Genomic DNA, 21,644 nt, shown 5'->3' with positions numbered 1-21,644 from the left:
AGAACTCTTAGTTGTACCAAGTTAGATGTGGATCATAACTTGGTTCTTGGCTGTGTGTGGCATTTGTTGAAGCAGGAAAACACTGGGATAGCTGTCAGAATTTTGTAACTCTGGTTGGGGGGTTGGGCAGAGAGAACAGGTGGGCAGCAAAGGTGTCAGGGATTATGATCAGTTGAGGCCTTGCTGTCTGAAACTATTCAAGGCAGACTTGGGGAATTTAGTTAACCAGGGGAGTACCACAGGATCAGAAGCCAAGCTGTAGAATGGTTCTATATTTTGTAGAAATAAAGATTGCCGCCAGGCGGTGGTGGCGCACGTCTTTAATCCCAGCACTCAGGAGGCAGAGCCAGGTGGATCTCTGTGAGTTCGAGTCCAGCCTGGTCTCCAAAGCAAGATCCAGGAAAGGCGCAAAGCTTCACAAAGAAAAGAAATAAAGATTGCCTGATAACTAGACCCAGAATTGCATAGATAGGTATTGGTGATATATGTAGATATGTATTGATGAGGGTGGTGGGGCAATAGTATTGTTTTGAAAGGCATAGCCCAGGGGCTGGACAGGTGCTCAGTGGTTAAGTCACAGTTGCCTCTGTTGGGTTATGTCCAGTCCCTGACATGCCTTTCCCTCCCCTCCCCCTTCAGCATTCTTCCGAATCCACCTGTTGCTGGTATGCACTTAGTTCCAGTACCTATGGATTGTGGGAAAACAGAAAAGCAGAATTGACAGAATGCTGCAGGGAACACTTGGTTTTGACTAACTTAGTTCCAAACAACAACAGAGTTGGAAAAACCCACAGCAAGCAATTCACTGATTTGTACTTGTATTTCATGCTTGCAGAAAGATGAGGCCTACAGGGGGTAGAGAGCAGCAGCCAGGTTCTCAGCATCTTCCACGGTTGTTCCAACGAGGCTGCCTGATACCTGGGTGGTTAGAAAATCCTTGCATGTTAGTTCTCATAGTCCAGAGAATCTGTATCAAGGGCATTAGTCCAGGCAACCAGCTTGTCCACTTCCTCTTCCCATGATTCATCTGACTCACTTTCTTCTGGCCAATTTTCATTTTGCCATTCTTCTTGTAGGTCATAATACTCTGATTCACTTTCTACAGAATCATAAGACAGCTCAGCTGTGGTGGGAAACACACACACAAAAAAAACCAGTAATTTATTTGACTTAGTGGGGTAAACAATGAGACCTAATGCTACTATCTTCTGAATGATAGCATATAACCTTTTAAAACATTCTTTTTATAGAAAATTGTGTGTGTGTGTGTGTGTGTGTGTGTGTGTGTGTGTGTGTGTGTGTGTGTGTTTATGCATGTGAATTCAGTACCTATAGAAGCCAGGAGAGGACACTGGCTCCTGAAGCTGGAGTTGCAGATGGTTGTGAGCTGGCCTACAGGGGTGCTGGTAACGAACTGCTGTCCTCTGCAAGAGCAGTAAGAACTCTTAACTGCTGAACCATCTTGCCAGCCCTCCTCCCTTTTAAACCTCCATCCTTTCCTTTTTTCCTCAACCTTTTCACTACTCATTAGTTCGGACAGCTGGCCTATATTTACAATATATGCACTGGCTTCCAGCTGCATTTTAGGAAAAGTCATTCTGCCAGCAACCTTGCCGAGTTGGAAGGTAGATTCTTCCCCAGTTTCAGCCTCAAGGTTATCATAAGCTATGGGAGAATGTGGAGCAGAAGATCAACTCAGATATGCCAGAATTCCTGGCATACAATATCTATGAGCCTATATGTGTGCATTGTAGCAATTTCATACAGAGGATGACATGGCCATGAGAGAAGTGGTGTTGGAACTCTTGGGAAACTTTTAGAGATGCCGGTATGGGCTGAGCATGCCTTATGAGAAATAGAGAAAGCCAGAGTTGTTTTGGATTTCTGGAATATCTTGCCTGCACATAATGAAATATCTTGGGATGGCCCAAGCCTAAAGATAAAACTTATTTGTAGTGGGAGAAAGGTGAATATAATCAGAACACACTGTATGGAATTCAGAAAGAACTAATAATAATAAAAAACAATTTGTTTCATAGAAACCCCATGACCTGAAGGTAATTTTATACAATGTGTTAAATAATTTTACACATGGAACAACATGGCAACACATCAACACTCAAAGGTTTTGGAGCATTTCTGGTATCAGATTTTTGCATTAAAGATGCTCATTCTATATCTAAATTGAGTTGAAAAGGATGCCTAGGTACTAGAATATTAAGAAGAGGGAATAGCTGGGCAGTGGTGGTGCATGTCTTTAATCCTAGCAGTTGGGAGGCAGAGGCAGGCAGATCTCTGTGAGTTCGAGGTCAGCCTGGTCTACAGAGCGAGTTCCAAGACAGCCAAAAGCTACACAGAGAAACCTTGTCTCAGAAACAAACAAACAAACAAACAACAACAAAAAGGAAACAAAAGAAATGAGAAATAGTGCTTGGAATGGGATATGAGGAAACAGTATTATTATTATTATTATTTTTTTTTTTTTTTTTTGGAGCTGAGGATCGAACCCTGGGCTTTGTGCTTGTTAGGCAAATGCTCTACCACTGAGCTAAATGTACTTTTCTAAATAATTAAAATAATGCAGAGAATAAAGATGTGTGATGCACTGGCTGGAGGGATAAGGGTAAGAGGTGTTGCTGAAAAAAACAGACAGGTATGGGAAAACCATACAACCTCAGGAAATGGGAAGTGATGAAAGGGTTTGAGATCTGGTGATGGGGTAGATGTGAGCTGTAGAGGCCAGTCCAGCAAAGCATAGGTAGACACCACTCTACTCATCAACTTCAGTAATGACCGTGTCTACATGTCAGTTTCCAGGCATTTTGGTTTTGGCTGCTTTCTCACAGTTTGAAACTTAGCCTTGACTTTTCAAATTATGTATTAGCACATTCAGAAGCATAGCAAGCTTGGAAGTGTGAAAAATAGTTCCATTTAACAATCTTCAATTCCTACATAATTGGTTTATTGAACTGATTTTGATACAGTTGAAGCATGCTTTTTTAAGCCTTATACATTCAAACTTATTTGAGCTGAGCAATAACTTATAAATAATATCTTAGATATAAAAGAAAAAAAACAAATGGAGTCCAATTTACTTGGAGATGGGGTGACAACCATCCTCTGGATGAAATGATGGCTACTGGACTCTGGTGATTTATTTTCTCTAGCAAACCGCCACTTAATGACCTCAAACCTGTAAAATAGGGGGGAGAAAAAGAGATGTCTATAAATTATGGGAAGTATGCATTAATTTGAGGAAGATGAACCAAACAGGTTGAATGAAACAGAAAGGTAGGACATGGGCTGGGAACGATGGGCTCGGGACATGGTGCCATTCTGAGTGCTGACCAACAATGACATTATTTTAGTATGAGCAGGGAGGAAGTAATGTGCTGGGGACTGATATGATAAATCTTGTCATATTGCAAAGGTAAAAATAGCATGCCACATAGTAAGGACCACCATAACAAATGACCACAAACTTGATGTCTAAAATGCCCCCTTTGCCCCTGTCCTACATGTGTCTGGGACCTCCAGTGGATGTCTAGAACCAAGGCCAGTGCCAAGCCCTACATATACAGCTTCTATACATACATGCATATATTTAATGTCTCTTATGTCTTAACTTGCCACCCTGACCTTTGCAGGGAGGGACAATGACATTAAGACACGTTTCTTTTTCTCTTCTCACAAACGGAAGATCCCGCCACAGGAATCTCAGCATGTTTTCCTTTGCTGATTAAAGCAGTCGACAGCTTCTTTGGCATGTTCAAATCACTTCATTATTACCCATGTGCTTTGCGGTCTGCTATTAAGAAAGAAAAGGGGGAGGGCTTCCTGAGATACTATTACAGTGCCTGTCAGTTACTGAGCCACTCTGGGTGAGAAGGTGGGGATAAGGGCCTGCCAAATTCCATTATGTTATTCAGAATGCATGCACTTGAAGTACTATTTTTTTCTATATTTTTCAACTGAATATTATTAGGCTGTGGTTGTGTCTTAGTCAGGGTTTCTAATGCTGTGAAGAGATACCATGGCCACAGCAACTCTTATAAAGGAAAACATTTAATTGGAGTGGCTTGCTTACAGTTCAAAGGTTCAGTCCATTATCATCACAGTAGGAAGCAAGGCAACATGAGGGCAGACATGGTGCTGGAGAAGGAGTTGAACATTCTTACATCTTGACCCACAGGCAACAGGAAGTGGTCTGAGATACTAGGCATGACTTGAGCATATGAGATCTTAAAGCCCGTCTCCATGGTGACACACTTCCTCCAACAGGGCCATATCTTCTCTAATGAAGCCACATCTCCCAATTATGGCATTCTCTATGAGCTTACGGGGAACAATGACATTCACACTACCACAGGTTAGTAACTGAACTGTGTGTAAGAGGGCTACTGCAGTAGACATTTATCCTCATACAGCTTGAGAGGCTGGAGGTCTGGGTTCAAGGTCTCTCCTCTGAAGGTTCTGGGAAGAAATCCAAAAGGATCCTTTCACTTCTGGCTGGCTTCTACCAGCTCCCAGCAACCCTCAGGTCCCTCGGCCCACAGCTACAGTGTTCCATCCTCTGTCTTCACTCTGTTACACGGCTGCCTCTCCTGCTGTGTCTCGATGTGTCTTGCACTCTCTCACACACTCTCTCTAGCTCTTAAAGCAAGGTGCAGGCAGGCTTCAAACTCCACCTATTCCTGCCTCAGCCTCCTGGGCACTGGGGTTTCAGGAGCGTGCCACCATGTCCAACTCTCTTCTCACAGGACCAAAGTCTTAGATAGGACACCCCCCCCCCCAGTTCAGTGTGGCTTCATCTTAGGACACAACCCTGTTCAGTGTGGCCTCATCTTAACCAACTATATCTGCAGACATTGCTGCAGACATTGCTTTTCTAAATTGTCATTTTTGGTTTATTAACTTTATTTTTTCCCCTTTTTAGGTTTTCTTCTCTCATACACTACATCCTGATTGAAGTTTCCCCGCTCTCCACTCCTCCCAGTCCTCCCCCACCTCTCCTCTCCCCCAGATCCACTGATCCTCCACTTCCCTTCAGAAAAGAACAGGTCTCCCATGGATATCAACTGAGTATGGAATAATAAGATGCAGTAAGACTAGGCACCAACCCTCATATCAAGGCTGGGCAACACAGACATTGCTTTTGAAACAAAGCCTTCATCTGAGATGCACAAAGGAAGAAGAAGAAAGGAGAAAGGGGCCTCTAGTCAACCCATTACATCAGAGATGTTTTAATAGAAAAATTCATGATTTCTGGAAAAACTCACAAGATAGTAAAGACGATAGAGAACCTAAGTCACACTACCAAGATTCTGAAGGATCAGTATAGAATTGAAAATTTCCATTAAAAGTTTAGGAATGAACCTTTTGGAACAAATCATGTTTTCGTTTTTGTTTTTGTTTTTGTTTTTTTAATTTTGAGTGAAAAAGTTGATAATGAAAATCAAGAGGCATAGAGGCATCCTTGTCCACGGGTGTAACCCACAGATGTAATACTACTACTGAATAGCTCCTTTAGTCCCTTTGGAGTACCCACCTTGTGCCACATACTACTCTAGGGTGACTGGGGCTGGAAACGGGACAGACAAGGAGGCACACACACCTCTACGAAGAGGAGACAAAACAGAACCAATGTAAAAATCAAGATGGCTCAGCAATGATACATCCTAGACTATTATGAAGCCCCCCCAAACAAACACGGTGTAGGAATGGATGGTGACAGAGTCCTCTTTGCTCAGAGCCCAGTGGCGAGGCATTTTGGTCTTTCACCCTTCTGTATGATGTTGATTCTTCACAGATGTGTTTTATCAAGTTAGGAAGGTCTCCACAATCCCTGCCCTTCTGTCTGTCTGTCTGTCTGTCTGTCTGTCTGTTTGTTTGTTGTTTGTTTGTTTGTTGTTTGTTTTGATGCACTGTGTGGTCAGAATGGCATCAGACTTGCTCTGCAGCCGAGGCTGGACTCCTGCCTCAGTCTCCTAAGTGCTGAGGTCACAGGCGAGTGCCGCTGTGCCCAGCCCTGTCCTGCTCTTAGTTGAGCAGGAGTTCACTTCTCTTCACTACTGAGAAGGTCATTTGAACCTTCTTCCATCTTTCCTTTGATAGTTCTGGGTTTTCAACTGTTAAACAAAGATTATAGTCCTGGTGTAAAGCCCACTGAACTAATTTGAAAACAGCTGTTAAAGCAACATGTTGCAATTGGTTGAATTATTTTAAATGCTGCATTTGTGAACATGGGGACATACTGAACTCCACTTTACATGGACTTGGCTTTCCTGTTGAGCTAACACCTAACGACAGGTGCTGTGAGCTCCTCCTTCCTAATCTGGTTCTGGGAGACTTAGTGTACATTTCAATTATTTTCCTAAGTGTGTAGAAGATTCTCTATGGAAGCCATCTGAGTTTAGTGTTTTGTAGAGGTGGTTTTAGGTCTAGATACAATTTATCAGCTATGTGATTAATTTATCCATTTGTTTTCTTTGTTTTTGCCCTGCAGTACTGAGGATCAAACTCAGGGCTCCATGGATGCTGCACAAGTGCTACCTTCCACAAGCTGTTGTCTTTTTTTTTTTTTTTTTTTTTTAAATCAAGACAGGGTTTGTCCTGGCTGTCCTGGATCTCGCTCTGTAGACCAGGCTGGCCTGAACTCACAGGGATCCGCCTGCTTCTGCTTCCAGAGTGCTGGGATTAAAGGTGTGCGCCACCTCCACCTGGCTGTCTATTTAATTTTAATTAAGTCTCATTAGACATGTTGCTGTGGATATTGCTCTGTGTAAATAAAATTCTAATTGGCCAGTAGCCAGGCAGGAAGGATAGGGTAGGCGGGACAAGGAGAAGAGAATTCTGGGATGTGAAGGCGGGGACAGGAGAGACACTGCCAGCCGCTGCCATGAGAAGCAACATGTAAAGACACCGGTAAGCCACAAGCCATGTGGCAAAGTATAGATTAGTAGAAATGGGTTAATTTAAGATACAAGAAGTAGATAACAAGAAGCCTGCCACGGCCATACAGTTTGTAAACAATATAAGTCTCTGTGTGCTTTCTTGGTTGGGTCTGAGCAACTATGGGACCGGCGGGTAAGAGAGATTTGTCCTGACTGTGGGCCAGGCAAGAAAACTCTTACTACACATGGTCTTTCAAGAAATTTGCTCATTGTATTTATTGGTCTGAGAGCTCTATTTCAGAAAGATACACTTATTGGATACAGAATTCCAGGTTTGACTGTTTCAAGTACTTCAAGGTTGCTGTTCACTGTATTATGCTTTCCCATTCTCTGACATGATGCTATCCATTGTTCTCATTCATTCTTTAGATATGAATTAGAAAATAAACCTTTGCTAGCTTGTGGTAGCAGTGCATCCACGTGTGTGTGTGTGTGTGTGTGTGTGTGTGTGTGTGTGTGTGTGTGTAGTTTTGTGGTGCTATGGTTCAAACACAGGGTCTCACTCTTGCCAAACAAGAACTTTACTATTGAGCCCCACTCCCACCCCCTTTTGCTATAATAAGATTTTTTCCTCATTTCTGAGTTTCAGCAATTTGATTAGAATAAACATTGATATTGCTTAACGTTTCCTTTTCTTGGGATTCATGAAGTTTCTTGCTATGTGACTTTAAGATTTCCATCAAATTTGGAATTTTTTCAGTCTTAACAGTTTCTTCAGATATTTCCCTGTCCCTTCAGAGTTGTATTAATTACCGGCATCTTCTTTCATTTGATAATGGTCCTCATGTCACTTTTGCTCTTCAGTGTCTTTTTGGTCTTCCCACTTCTATGAGGAGTTTACATGGAGCTTGTTCTTTAGAAAAATTATTAAGGTTAGCATACAAATAGGTTTCAGTTTCATATATATATATATATATATATATATATATATATATATATATATATATATATATATATCATTACGCATATGATATATGTATATACCCTTAGACTTTATTCATATTTACCCCCTTGTGTCCCCTCACACCTTGAATGTTATTGGAATTTTGATGGAGTTTGCATTGAGTCCATAGGTCACTTTTGGTGATACAATCATTTTCCTCATCAGTTTTACGAGCTCGTATTGCTGGATATAGTACTTTTGGTTAGCAGTTACTTCCAGAGCTTGAAATATGTTACTCCATGCTTTTCTTGCTTTGTGGGTGGTGGAAGAGAGTGTTGATGGTATTCTTCTGTGTTAACTTTTATAGATGAGTTGGTGATTCTCTGTTTCACCTTTTTCTAATGTATGCATGTGCATGTGTGAACAGGCCAGAGGACGATCTTGGGTGTTGTTTTTAGGAATGCAGTCTACCAGTTTTGAGACAGGGACTTTCATTGGCCTAGAGCTCATCAGTGAGCTAGACTGGCAGGCCAGAGCCAGGGATTCTCTCAGTTACAAGCATGTGCCACCATGCCCGCCATGTTTACACAGTTCTGAGGAGCAAACTCGGGTTCTTGTGCTTGCAAGACAAACACTTTACCAACTTAGCCATGCCCACCACTTCCTCCTTTTCACCTTTTAATGTTGTTTCTCTGCTCTCTATTTTTGACATCTTGACTAAGTCACAGGGAGATTTTTCTCTGGTCATGCCTATTTGGGATTCTAAGCACCCATCTCTCTTTAATGTCCATTTATTTTTCTAGATTTAGAAACTTTTCTGTTGTAATTTCATTGCATAGAATATAATTTTTTCTTCTAGCTTTTCCTGCTCTGTGGATTCTTAGCTAGTAAGGTCTTTTGGTCAGATCCCCAGAGTTTCTGGGGGCTGTGGACATGCCTTTCCCCTCTTTATGGATATTTGAGTACAGTGTTGTGCTGTTGGCTCATCCTCCACCTCTGACAGCCCGTCTTCTCTTGGTTGAATGTACTGGTGATGCGTTCCACTGTGTTTTTACTTGGTTGCTGGAGTTTTTAATTTTCAATGTTTCCTCTTTCCTTCCTTCCTTCCTTCCTTCCTTCCTTCCTTCCTTCCTTCCCTTCCTTTCTTTCTTTCCCTCCTTCCTTTCTTCCTTTTGTTTCTGTCTCTCTTTTTTTCCTTTGAAGACCTCCTAACATTTTAATTATTTTCTTCACATTATTGACTTTTTCATCCACATGGTTGGTTTTCTCACTGACTTTGCTGACTTTCCCCTGCCCCCCTGTGCTGCTGACTTTCCTCTCTGGGCTGAATCCATCTGCCTGCTTACGTCTTCTTTCAGGTCACTGTTCATTTTTGCTAGCAAATGTCTGGATTTCTTTGTCGGGGATTGTACCCATGTCAGTATCTTAGGTTAGGTTGTTAGGAATGGATGGCCTTTTGAAGGCATCATACTGAAACTATGGAAGACATGATTCTCATGTTGCCATGTGCAGGCATTGCACACGTGTTCCAGTGCCTGCTCCTTAAGTGGGCATGACTGCTACACTTTTAAGTTCACTGAAGATTTCTTCTACAGTGATTCTCTGGTCTTCCCATAGAAGAGGGTGTGTGGGTGTGGGTAACATGCTTTAATAAGATTTCTTGTCTTCCTTCTCATTCTTCTCCTAAAATACAATTTAATATACTTAAGAGAACAGAGTCCTCCGTCCTTGCATCTCAAGGCATGGGAGGGGGGAAAGGAAAGGAGAAAAGGAAGGCAGGAGAGAGACTAGAGCAGGCCCAAGTCCTTCAGACTGTAAGCAGAACCTTCAGACTGTGAGCAGAAGCAAAGAGGAGCAGAAGAATCCCGCATGTGTTCACCGCTGGTGCGGTTACTGCTTCGCTCTGTCCCATGTGCGTTTACCGCTGGGGCATTTACGCCGTTTACACTGTCCAGTATGCTTTTACTGCTGGTGTATTTACTGCGTGTACTCTACCTGCCTAGAGAAGGGGAAGGCAGCAGTCTCAACCCTGCTGTCTGTGTGGGGGTCCACCAAATCCTCTGCCACAGCCACAAAGCCACAGTAAATTGGTGAAATGAATTACCTCCATAAGCAGAAGAGAAAAGAATCAAGAATCCATTAAAAGACATTTAAGGAACTGGACACATGCATTTCCAAAAGGAGAGCATGCTGTTGATGAGGAAAAGGGCAGCAGCCTTCTTCTGTGACAGCAATTTCACATGCCACGGACAGCCAGCTGGTCTAAGATGTTCTGAGAATAAACTGCAATCTGTTTCTGCCATGACCTCCTTTGAATCACACCTTCTACCATCTCCAGCCCTGCCCTGGGCCCTCGGTGTCTGCCCTGGTGCCTGACTGTGGCACTGCAGGCCAAAATCTAAATTTCAGCTGTTAAGAAATGTGTAACCTTAGAGAGCTTAAGCTTTATTTGTATATTTTTTTAAATCCTTTTCTGCAGTTTTATAACATGCAGACACTTGCTAATTTCCTGGACAGTTTCACAGACAAATGGAAGCCTTTAGGAATGGTTGAACGCCATCAGGTGTCAGAAGTAAAGTAGGAAAGACGATCAGAGCTGAGTGGGTGCATCGTGACATCTGACACTCTGAGTCTCTAAAAGCAGCTAAGGACAGAGAAAGTACTGGCCTGGGAGGAAGTGTTAGTTACCCTCTTTGCCTCTCTTTGTTTTGTGGACTACAGGTCAAGCCCAGGGCCTCAGGAATGCTAGGCAAGGGCTCTGCCACTTGGTATTTGGAGATAAATCTCTCACAGCAGATGACTCAGATTCATGACTTAGCTGATGCTGGCCTTGAATTCTTGACCCTCCCATCTCCACCCTCCCGAGTGCTGGAACTCTGTATGTATGCCACTATGCCTGGCAGAACTCATTTTTTAAAAGGACCTTTTCTTTCCTGATTATATATATTTTTGCTTATCTATATTTTAAAATATGAACGATTATCCACATTGATGCCAATTCTCTCTTTAAACACAAGATGGCACTAAAGGTCTAATTTTTGGGAAATAAAAAGGCTGGATTTCCTTAAAAATACATTCACCATGTAATTATGTAAGCCTATAAGAATGCTCTTTAAATCCAATCACTCTAAAAGGACAGTACTAACATACATGGAATGTATTAAATGAGTCTACACAACCGGAGGAAAATGCAATCACTGCTCCAACAGGAAGATTACTTGTGTTTATGAGTTTAAATACACACAACCAGATGAAAAAGCCCACAACTGGTTAAAATAGGATGTAAACATAATACACACTAACTTCATAAGTCAAAATACAGGACAACTAAGTCCAGAGTGTGCTCTGCAAATACAAGAAATTTTGACATTGATATTGGCGTGGCACAGGTGTTCACGCCTTTCCAATAGAATAAGGTAAGACTGTTTTCGAGTGAACCTTGATATTGAGGCACACACACACACACACACACACACACACACACGCACACGCACATACACACACACACACACGCACGCGCACACACACGCACACACATACACACACACACATACACACACACACACACACACATACACACACACACACACACACACACACACACACACACACACACACACACACACACACACACACACACACACATCCCTCTCCCTTAAAGGTGGACATGATCTGCTCCTGTCTGTGAGCAGACAAGGTGTATACACTTCTTGAGATTTTAAATCTCCAGGCAGTGGTACTAGTAAGCAGTAGGAAATACTTGTTTTAATTTTCAAATGAGATCTGTGCTTATCAGCACAACGTGGTTGATCTTTGTACCTCCATTATTTTTAAAACTGGTAAATTAGAGGAAGGTGTCAGAGGTGATGACCCAGTTGAAAAATGGAGGCAAGGAGCCCAGGTTTGATGCTGTGCACTGGGGCCGGCTAAGTGATCGGGTGTGGAGTTGCTTAGTTGTGCCTTTCAGGATGCTTACATATATCTTCGTGTGCTACACTTATAGCCCTGCCTGTCAACCCCAACAGAACATTGGGAATAAAGGGGAAATACCTAGTGAGTGGGTACTGTTGTCCCATGCTACTTCCTGTTCCTTCTACACCTCTCTCTTAACTTCTGTTACTGGAACAAAGTACCTTAGAGAGTCAACTTAAAAAAAAAAAAAGGCTTCTTCATGGATGAATGGATGATGGTCATTTGGTCCTGTCACTTTGAGCCTTTGACAAGGGGGACATCATAGTGAAACAAAACTGCTTATGTCATGGTGGTCAGAAAGCAAAAGGAAGAAGGGGTTTGGGTCTCAGTGTTCCACCAAAAGCATGCCCAGTGACCTAACTTCCTTGCACTAGGCCCTCCCTCCTGAAGAGCCCTCCAGCTCCTGGAAGCACCACAGAGCAAGCCTTTGGCACGCTCTGCTGGTTTGCTTCTCTATTGCTGTGATAAAACACCATGACCAAAAGCAACTTGCAGAGGAGAGGGTGTATTTGGCTTACAGGTTATAATCTATCATCAGAGGAGGGGATAGCATGAATTCAGGGCCAGAACCTGAGGACAGGAACTGGAGCAGAAGCCATGAGGAACACTGTGTACTGGCTTGCTCCTCCTGGTTCCCTAAGCTGCCACCTTCTACTGCCCAGGACCACCTGCCCCAGGGTGGCACCATCTCCATAGGCTGGGCCCTCCTCTAGCAATTAGCTATTAAGAAAATGCCCCCTAGCCTTACCTCCAGGCAATCTGATGGAGGCACTTTCCCAATCACAGTTTCTCTTCCTAGATAACTCTAGCTTGCATCACGTTGACAGAAAAAGTGGGACACATTGGGGAATACACAAGATTCAGACTACAACAATCTTCTGTGTGTGCACAGGAGCAACATTCTTTTAAGAATTCCTTATATACTGATCATAAAAACTCATCAGAATTAATAACTTAGATAATTTGCTGGCAGTCAGAGCTTAGACTCTGGATAGAGGTGGTTTCTGTTGCTAGGTAAGTGATCATTTGCTGTAGCGGATTGCAGTTTTAAGTATGCATAACTAAAAGCACTCTACAGAGTAACCTTCATTTCGTTCTGATTTTATATGTTCACTATTTCTCTTGAGAAAATAAGTACAAACCACCGATCGGATGTTGGTTCATTTTCTTTCCTGTGTCTTAGGAATAAGGCATTTATGAATATTCAAATGACAAAGTAGTGTTAAAAAGCCTTAGAAATGAACACTAAATCACATGATTGATTGGTGAATATTTATGAGCTGATTATGATAATGAGTTTCTATTAATAGTAACCAAAATACACGTAAGAGTTTAGAATTTGCATAAAATATTTATGATAGTCATATTTCCAGTTTTCAATCCTAGTTTATGGTCTATATCCTAGAACTCCCCAACAGAACCATGGGCCTTAAATTTCAGTTTTTTTCTAAAATTAATTTAACTGAATTCTAATTTTAAATGGTGAGACAAGAGGCACATGCATTTTTTTCAACAAAGTTAACTGAGTCCCTACTATGTGTTGTGCACTCCACTAAGCATCGAGAATGCAATGATATTCCAATGCCCCTAGCCAGGAGACTTCCCCATGAATAGATGAATCTGAACTGCATGGATGCTGACAGAGATAGGAACTGCATAATACAGAAGAGGGGCTGGGGGGTTGGGACCTCCGACACATAAAGGACAGTTTCACATGGAGAAGTGTGTGCTTGGATCCATGTCACCCTTGTGACCTGCTGTGCCAAGCACAAGAGAGGTGGAGTAGAGAAGGCAAAGTGCAGGCTAATGGTACCACATACATAAGCTCAACTATGTGTTGTTTTCTAACTTGAGATAAATTTACATTGTTCACCTGTTTCTGCCAGAGATTATTTTCATTCTGTTGAAAACTGGGGGGGGGGGGGGGGGCGGCATAAACTTTCATATTCCCCACTCCTCGGGAACTAATGTTTCTTGAATGTTCATATGCCAAATTTCAAATATGTGGTATCAGTCAAGAAACTCGATGCAAAACAGCTTTGCAAGGAAGATTGCAGTATGACCAGGGTGACACATTCTGAGAGGGTAAGAGTCCCACCCAGATCTGCCTGACTCTTCCCCCTGCTATTTTCAAGGAAAGGTGACAGGAACAAGGGCCTGAGCAGACGCAGAGCAAACAGTGGCGCGTCTTATGGGCATGTCTGTGTGCTAGGTAGCCTTAGAAGCATTTCCATGTATTGAATTAGTGAGCCCTCGAGACCTCTTTGAAAGGCAGGTGCTATTGAATGAACACATCTGAAGCAAAAGGAGTCAGACACAGTGCTCAACGTCTCAGAGGGAACACCCAGACAGTCCCAGGGCCCCTGCACTTGAGCACATACATCAGAGGCCACCTTTTGACTCAGGCCAAGACTTAACTCAGGGTCCCAGTAAAGACTCTGCTGGGAAAGATACTCCAGGTGGGAGGCACTGATGGGGAAGCAATCTCAGGTCTCTGAGTAAGAGTGAGAAAAATAGTTGAGTGTGGCTTAAGAATCAAGTACAGCTGGATGAGGGCAGTGATGAGGGAACAACAGAAAAAGGGAAAGACAGAGGTAGGTGAGAAAATGAGTCTTTCCTTAACACAATGCAAATAAGAGTCTCGATTTGCCTTTTTCTTTCTAATGAACTAATGAATGGATAATTAATGAGGATGGAGCTAATGTCCTTATATGTGATAAACTGGATGTTCTACTCACTGAGCCATAGCTCCAACTATGTTTTAAAAAAAAAAAACCAGGAAATATCAGTGTAAGGAAGACAGTTTTAAACATTTATTTAAAACAGAGAGATGGCCAGGCGGTGGTGTCGTACGCCTTTAATCCCAGCACTTGGGAGGCAGAGGCAGGCAGATCTCTGTGAGTTTGAGGCCAGCCTGGCCTACAGAGTGAGATCCAGGAAAGGCACAAAACTACACAGAGAAACCCTGTCTCGAAAAAAACAAAACAAAACAAACAAACAAAAAAAAACAACAACAGAGAGATGATGGTCATGATGGTATATATTGTAATCCCCACACCCAAGAGGTTGAGGCAGGAGGATAGCAAGTTTAGCTCAGGTTACAAAGTTAGTTCAAAGCCAGCCTTGTTTCAAGAAACCAGGAGCTGGGTATTCGGCTCAGTGGTTGAGTCTTCTCTAAAGGTGCAATGCCCTGCTCTGGGTTTGGTCGCCAGGAGTTCTGAAGCCCCCTCACCCTGCCATGATGGCTATTTTCAGTTGTCAACTTGGTGTAGAGTCATGAAGGAGACATACTTCTGAGCATGTCTCATTTCCAGAGAGATTTGACTGATGAAGGATGAGCCATCTTGACTGTGAGCAGCACTTGCCCATGGGCTAGGATCCTGGACCAAGTGAACTGAGAAAAATGAGAAAGCAAACTGGGCACCAGCTCTTGGATCTCTCATTTCCCAATTATGGACAAAATGTGATGACTACCTCAGCCTTCCCTGCCTTGATGGCCGATACCCTCACACGGCAAGCCAAAACAGACCCTTCCTTCCTTACACTCTTTCCTTGAGTATTTGTTCAAACAATGAGAAAGGTAGCTAACACATAGCCCCAACAAAAACACCACAAAGGAGGCTGGAGAGGTGGCTCGGCAGTTAAGAAAGCTTTCCACTCTCTCAGAAGACCAGAGTTCATTTCCCAGAACCTATATCAAGCAACTTCCAGATACCTGTAACTCCATCTCTGGGGGATCTGACTTACACATGTGTACACATGCACACCCATACACACCCAGATACACACTCAGGCATAAAAGTAAACAATACATCTTTAAAGGAACAAACTCTGGTACATAAAAGTACTATGGTATACCTATACGATTATTCACTTGAAAATATTTTCTTCAAGAGAGCACTTTATCATATTATCATGGATTTTGATGAACATTAAGAATTGTTTAGAATTATCTGGGAAGAGGCTGAATTTCACTATTCCTTAGGTTTCTACTATGCTTGCATTCATTTGCATATACAAATATTTATGCCACTACAAAATGCATATAAGTGAAACATCTTTTAAAAACTTTTTTTTTTCCTGACTACTCAGTTTCACAGTTGATAAGAAGCAAACAGCATTTGAGCTGTACATATTCTCATCAGCCACCAGATGGCACAAGGTGTGAGCATTTTATTCTGACAGGGTCACTGCACATGACTTGACCTGCAAACTCCAAACTATATATTTTGAAGTGTTCTGTCACTCAAACAGCTCAGTTATTTTAGGCAACATGTAGAAGTGAGTGGCTAAGTTGAAACTGATGTGGTCCTCATTTTTCCGAATCTTGGGGTTCTGGGTGACTCTGGCGCTACCTCATGAACCAATGAGCAAACCCAGAAAACAAAGCAGCTCTGTTACCGGAAACAGGAAAGGGGCCACGTCAAAGCAATGGCCGTCTTAGATTCTGAATACAGCGGCAAAAGAAACTTGATGCATGCCTGCAAGAGAAAGCATGTTTATACTCCTTCAAATTCAGCTTTCATGCACCGTTTTCCAGCCTATAATTCATGACAGAAGCAGAAAAGTGATATAAAAACCTTTCTTCACTTTGGTCCAAAGAAGAGTTGTTGCTAAAGTTTGGAGGGGAAAAAAAAAAAGATAGCAAAGTCTATTTGACATTTACTCAACTTCATAACATAGCACACGTTTAATATGGTGTGTTCCCCTCTGAAGCACCAGATACTGACTGCGGAGAACAGGAGCCACAGAGCAAGATGAAGATGATGAGGCAGCAGGTCTTCCCTTCCCAGCCTCATGGCAGCACATTTGCTAAACACCGGGAAGAAAGTACACTGTTCACGTGCTTCTGTCCTGTGTGGACTCCAGAACACATGCACGTGTGCATGCATACGCCCCCCCCACACACACACAGAGTGAAAATAGAAGGGAAGGGAGACTATTTGGGAAGAGGAAGGGGCCTAGCAGAGAGATGGGCAGGGAGAGAAAGGCAGTGTTTAATATGTCTTGAGTATGTGTTATATTGAATGAAAAAAAATCATCATAAACCCCATCACTTGGTACAGTAAACACACCCTTATTTGTTGTATGTGTGTGGTGTGTATACACATGTGTGTGGTATGTGCATATATACCTATGTATTTACATGTGTGGCTATGCACAGGTGTATGGAGGCCAGGGGTTGACATCTGATGTATTTCTTGATTGTTCTGCTAAGGTAGGTTTCCTTGCCTAGCCTAGAACTCTCCAATTTGGTTAGCAGAAAAAGTATCACAGCTTGACAGGACCCCCTGTCTGTCTTCTGGGCACAGGGATTGCAGGAGGGACAGAAGGCCTGCCTGGCATTTACATGGGTGCTGGGGACCTGGTCTCTGGTCTTCATACATGCATGGCAAGCACTTTACTCCCAGATCCTCCTCCAATAAAACAATTTTAAATCAGACAAGAATAAAGATTATGTATACATAATCTTGACTCATATGCATGCATGTATGTCTTTGTATATATATGGCTCCTGGGTGAGAAATCTTGGGGCAAATGAAGTCCGAGCCATGAGAAAGATGGAAAGGTGACTGGTGAGGACGAACTTTGAAGAGGACTCGCTTGGTTCTTCACTATGGCTCACCTCCTATCTCCATGTTTACCAGCTTTTCTACCTGAGCTCCTGTGAAAGGAGACTATACTTTCTTATTAAAGTTCTCATGCTTAGAAGAGGCCTAGGCTGCTGTTCCCATGTTTCTGCTAATGGCTCAGTAGATAGTAGGGAGCAGAATCGCCCAAACTCAAGGTCAACACTATCACTCAGTCAAAGCCCTGGGGATGTCTTACTTCAACTTCCATTGCTTATGATGCGGCAGATGCTGTCCCTTCCATTTGTAATACCGTTCCGTGAAATTCGGATCTCCAAAAACTGAAACAAAGTGATTGAAAAGAAGTATTCATATACACTCTATTAGTTCAGAGTTGAAAGTAACTCACTTCTCATTAAGTTGATATGTGGCAATTGCATACACTGTATAGTTCATGTTACAATGCTTGAAGCCTTTGCAAATGTTTTCTTTTTATTGGAACTGTGTAATACTCAATATTGTTTGAAATAAGTAGATTGTGACTTAGAAATTGTTTTCATTATAATGACATTCGTTTATATATCATTTATGCAGTTAAATAAAATTTATGGGAGAACATTATTTTGGACTGAAGTCCTGCACTAGGCCCCAACACCAATGCAAGACGGAGTTCCTCAAGCTGGGTGGTGGTACATGCCCTAATCCCAGCACTAGGGAGGCCAAAGCTGATGGATCTCTGAGTTTGAGGTCAGACTGGTATACAGAGTGAGTTCTAGTACAGCCAGGGCTACATACACAGAGAAACCCTGTCCTGAGGAAAAACAAAAAAAAGGCGGCGTTTCCTTTTTTTGTTGTTGTTGACATGTTCAGAGTGTCATGCATGCTTCAAGCAAGCAGTGAGTCCTCAAACAAAGCAGAGTCACAGCAACCAACAGGAAGGGCCCAGTCAGGCTGGGCAGTGAGATGAAGAAGTATCCTCTGCTGTCTCCTCAATGAGAAAACTAATTTGGTTGTTTCCTGGCTCCAGTATGAGCCAAGCTCTCCTATCCCTTAGTTAAATGGCTACCCAATTCATGATTCACTAATAAAAGCCAATTTCATCTTTAAACTTGCAGAAACTTTGTATCTTAGTAATAGTAATAATGTATTAAGATAACTCATGAAAATCACAGACCTCAATAGCTTAATGAATTTCTAATTTAGCACTTGGAGTGAAAAATTAAATCTTGGGATTGGAAGTAACAATGTTTTCTTTTCTAATCTGAGAACTGTTTTTGCTTCCAGTTCTGGGAAGACCCAGAGCCTGTGTACCAAGTAGGTTCTGCTGGGCACCTACATCCCAGTGATATTACAGATCTCCATCTTCCCTACAGCAAGAATCTCTAACAGATGGTCGGTCCCGCTGGCCCCGAGGGAGCCCTTTGGCAAGTTACTGTGACACTGCCCATCCCCTGGCTGATGACAAGAGCTCCAATGGCCTCCCTTGATCTGAGCACTGGGAGCTGCCTCTGACCCAGTTCATCTTTCTGGATCCATGCCAGTCAAGTTCATCCCTGTCCCAAGGGGTGAGCCTCTAACACTGGAAGGCAGATCTTAAGGAGGCCTCGGCTCCTACAGCGTTTTCTTAGAACCTGGTTTTTCTAGAGACAATCATCTTCACTGTTCTCGTAAGAACCTTAGTTGATGTTCTTACTAAAATTGATGTTCAGGGGCTGGAGAAATGGATTGGAGGTTAAGAGCACTTGCTGTTTTTCCAGAGGATCTAGGTTCAGTTTTTCCCATATGGAGTTAACTGCCTGCAGTTCCAACTCCAGGGGATCTAAGGCCTCTGGCTTCCACCAGCAGATGCATGTAATTACACGTAACAAAAACCCCTTTATGTCCAATGCAGAGAATTCAGTTCAGTGGCAGGGCACTGAGGTTCCATCCCTAGCATTCCCAAACATCAGGATTTTGATTTAGTTTGACTGGTACAGGTGCCAGTGGACTTGCCAGACCTCTGTGTAATGCATTTCCGTCAACCCAGCTCGTGTCTTCGTTAGAATATTTTGAAATCATGTTACCTTACTGGCTCACAGGTTTGTGGTTAGTCACAAGCTTTATGCTGCCAATCAAATTCACATGAAAAGTAGCAAAAACTGTACTCTTAACCTCCATCACCTATCCACACATCCTGCTCCCCTCCTCTGTCCCATCCCCTCCCCTCTTCTGAGTTTGTAGTTGAACCACCAACTGGCCAGATGCTCTCCACTAGTCTTATTGTTGTCTGGACTCTCTATCATATCAATGGTTTACTTTTCCTTTGACTGGGCTTCTCTGTGTAGCCCTGGTTGTCCCGGAACTAGCTCTGTAGACCAGGCTGGCCTCAAACTCATGTAGATCTGCCTGCCTCTGCCTCCTGAGCACTGGCACTAAAGGTGTGCACCAACCACGCCTGGCCATTTCTTTGTAGTGTAAAGCCATTTGCTTTGATAGAAAAAAAAAGTTTTTTCCTTCTGTTAAATTACGTGATTTTTCACCAACAACATTTCTATACACACTCTACCTTTTTTCTTCCTCAGACCCTTACGAGCACACACAACCATATTGTCTTCCAGGACTCATTAGACTCTTTGTGCTGGCATTTGAGGAGAGCATCCTTTCCAGTAAAGAAGCAATCTCAGTCCTCTAGGGTTCTTAGTGAAGGGTCGGCTCTCCTTTAGGTAAGTATTATAAGTGACGTTAACGGAACTCTTACTATAGGCTGTGTGTTTGTGGAGTAGGTATGGAGGAGAGCCATTATATGGTTATACCAGACAAACCGACTAGAAATGTTCCAGTGTCTTCTTATCAACAATCTTCAGTTTGCATGGTCAAAATAAAAAAAATTTTGCTAAGTTTCTATTACCTGCCTGTAAACTCTTTAGAAAGTTTACCCACAGCATGTGTCTTGTCTCCAAGACCCAGTCAACTGTTAGCATCTACATGGTCAAGGCAAGATGCTGATCAGAGGAAAACACTGAGGGACAGGGCTGGAGAGAGACAAGGAAAGAGGAGAGGCCCAAGTTCCAGAGGGTGAAATCCCTCCCTCACATTTCTTGTCTGTGGGACAGTTTTGTAAGTCATGGCAGAAAAGGGTCCCGTCCACAGCTGTCATTCTGTGTTTTTTCTCTTCCATAATGTAATTCTTTCTCTTGAAAATTGCAATGTTGCTTCCACACTGGGATTTGTTTGTTTCTGCAGGGGTGGTGGTGGTGGTGGTGGTGGTGGTGGTGGTGGTGGTGGTGGGTAGGGGGTGGGAGGTGGGGGTTGGAGAGGTCAGAACCTTGTGCCTCCCTACTTTTTTTTCCCCCCATAATGAGGCAGGGTAGAAAGAGGCAGAGAAAATTTAGGCGGGGGATGGGACATGCAAAGAGAGAAATACTCCTCAACTTGGAATCCAGTTGAAGCCCTTTGCTAGTGGGAAGGCAAGAATGCTCCATTAACAACCGCTTAAGGCCTTTCTCCCTTCCCAGCTGTAAACCTGTAATTTTCCAGGAATCTCACAAGAAATCCTGTTTGCAGGGAAAGGACACATGCATGTTATAGTCCTCGTGCAACCCTAGAGGCTTCTGGTTTCCCTTTATCAGATTATAATTCCATCCAAGCACCTCCAGAACCACTCTATAATCTCACTTATCCAATGAGAACAAATCGGGGCAGGAATCTCAGAGTGACCTTTTGAAATGTAACTTGATAGTCACCAAAATGGTCCATATGGATAATACTGAGACAATTGCCACTCTCCTTTGAAAAGTCCGTGCCTTTATTTTCCTACTTTCCCTTGGGAAACATATAACCCACTCCGTGTGTCTTTCTTTCTGAATGTCCATCTCTTAACTCTTATGCTTAAATCTATACTAAAATAGCTTTTACAGACTTTCCAACTTTGCCTCATCTTTGGCGTTGAAGCCAGGATTCTTGGCTTGGCCTGAGTCGAGGTCTCTAAAAATCTAAGAGAGTTCAGGTTGTTGTAAGTCAATTTGTCCTTCCAACACTGACAATGATGTACCTCTTGTCCTACATATGCAGAAGTTGACTTCAGAGATGTCCAGAAAACATGGTACCAGCTTGCACTGGTGTGTTTTGTTTGCATGCATGTTATCTCATGCAACAACAGAACACCTAAAAGCAGGATGAATAGTCTTTGCTTGTTAGTAGGGATGAAAGATGGCGTTCAATTAGGTAAGCCACTTACATGAATTTGCTTACCTGTATGTTGCAAAGCTAGCATTGGGCTAAGGAGTT

At 42.8% G+C, this 21,644-nt stretch overlaps 1 protein-coding gene across 1 annotated transcript in view; it reads right to left on the bottom strand.

The window, feature by feature from the left end:
* Nucleotides 1–944: 944 nt before the first annotated feature.
* Nucleotides 945–21,644, bottom strand: part of Ube2u (ubiquitin conjugating enzyme E2 U) — a 55,967-nt gene continuing 35,267 nt past the window's right edge. Inside the window, exons 8-10 of the mRNA XM_036178570.1 lie at nucleotides 17,638–17,719; nucleotides 3,096–3,193; nucleotides 945–1,123 (exon numbers count right to left, since the gene is read on the bottom strand). Coding sequence (XP_036034463.1) covers nucleotides 945–1,123; nucleotides 3,096–3,193; nucleotides 17,638–17,719 — 359 coding nt within the window. The remainder of the gene's footprint in view (nucleotides 1,124–3,095; nucleotides 3,194–17,637; nucleotides 17,720–21,644) is intronic.

This window comes from Onychomys torridus, chromosome 2, assembly GCF_903995425.1.
Source record: "Onychomys torridus chromosome 2, mOncTor1.1, whole genome shotgun sequence".
Lineage (NCBI taxonomy): Eukaryota > Metazoa > Chordata > Mammalia > Rodentia > Cricetidae > Onychomys > Onychomys torridus.
Note: the sequence above shows the minus strand (reverse complement) of the source record. Positions and strands in the feature narration are given on the sequence as shown.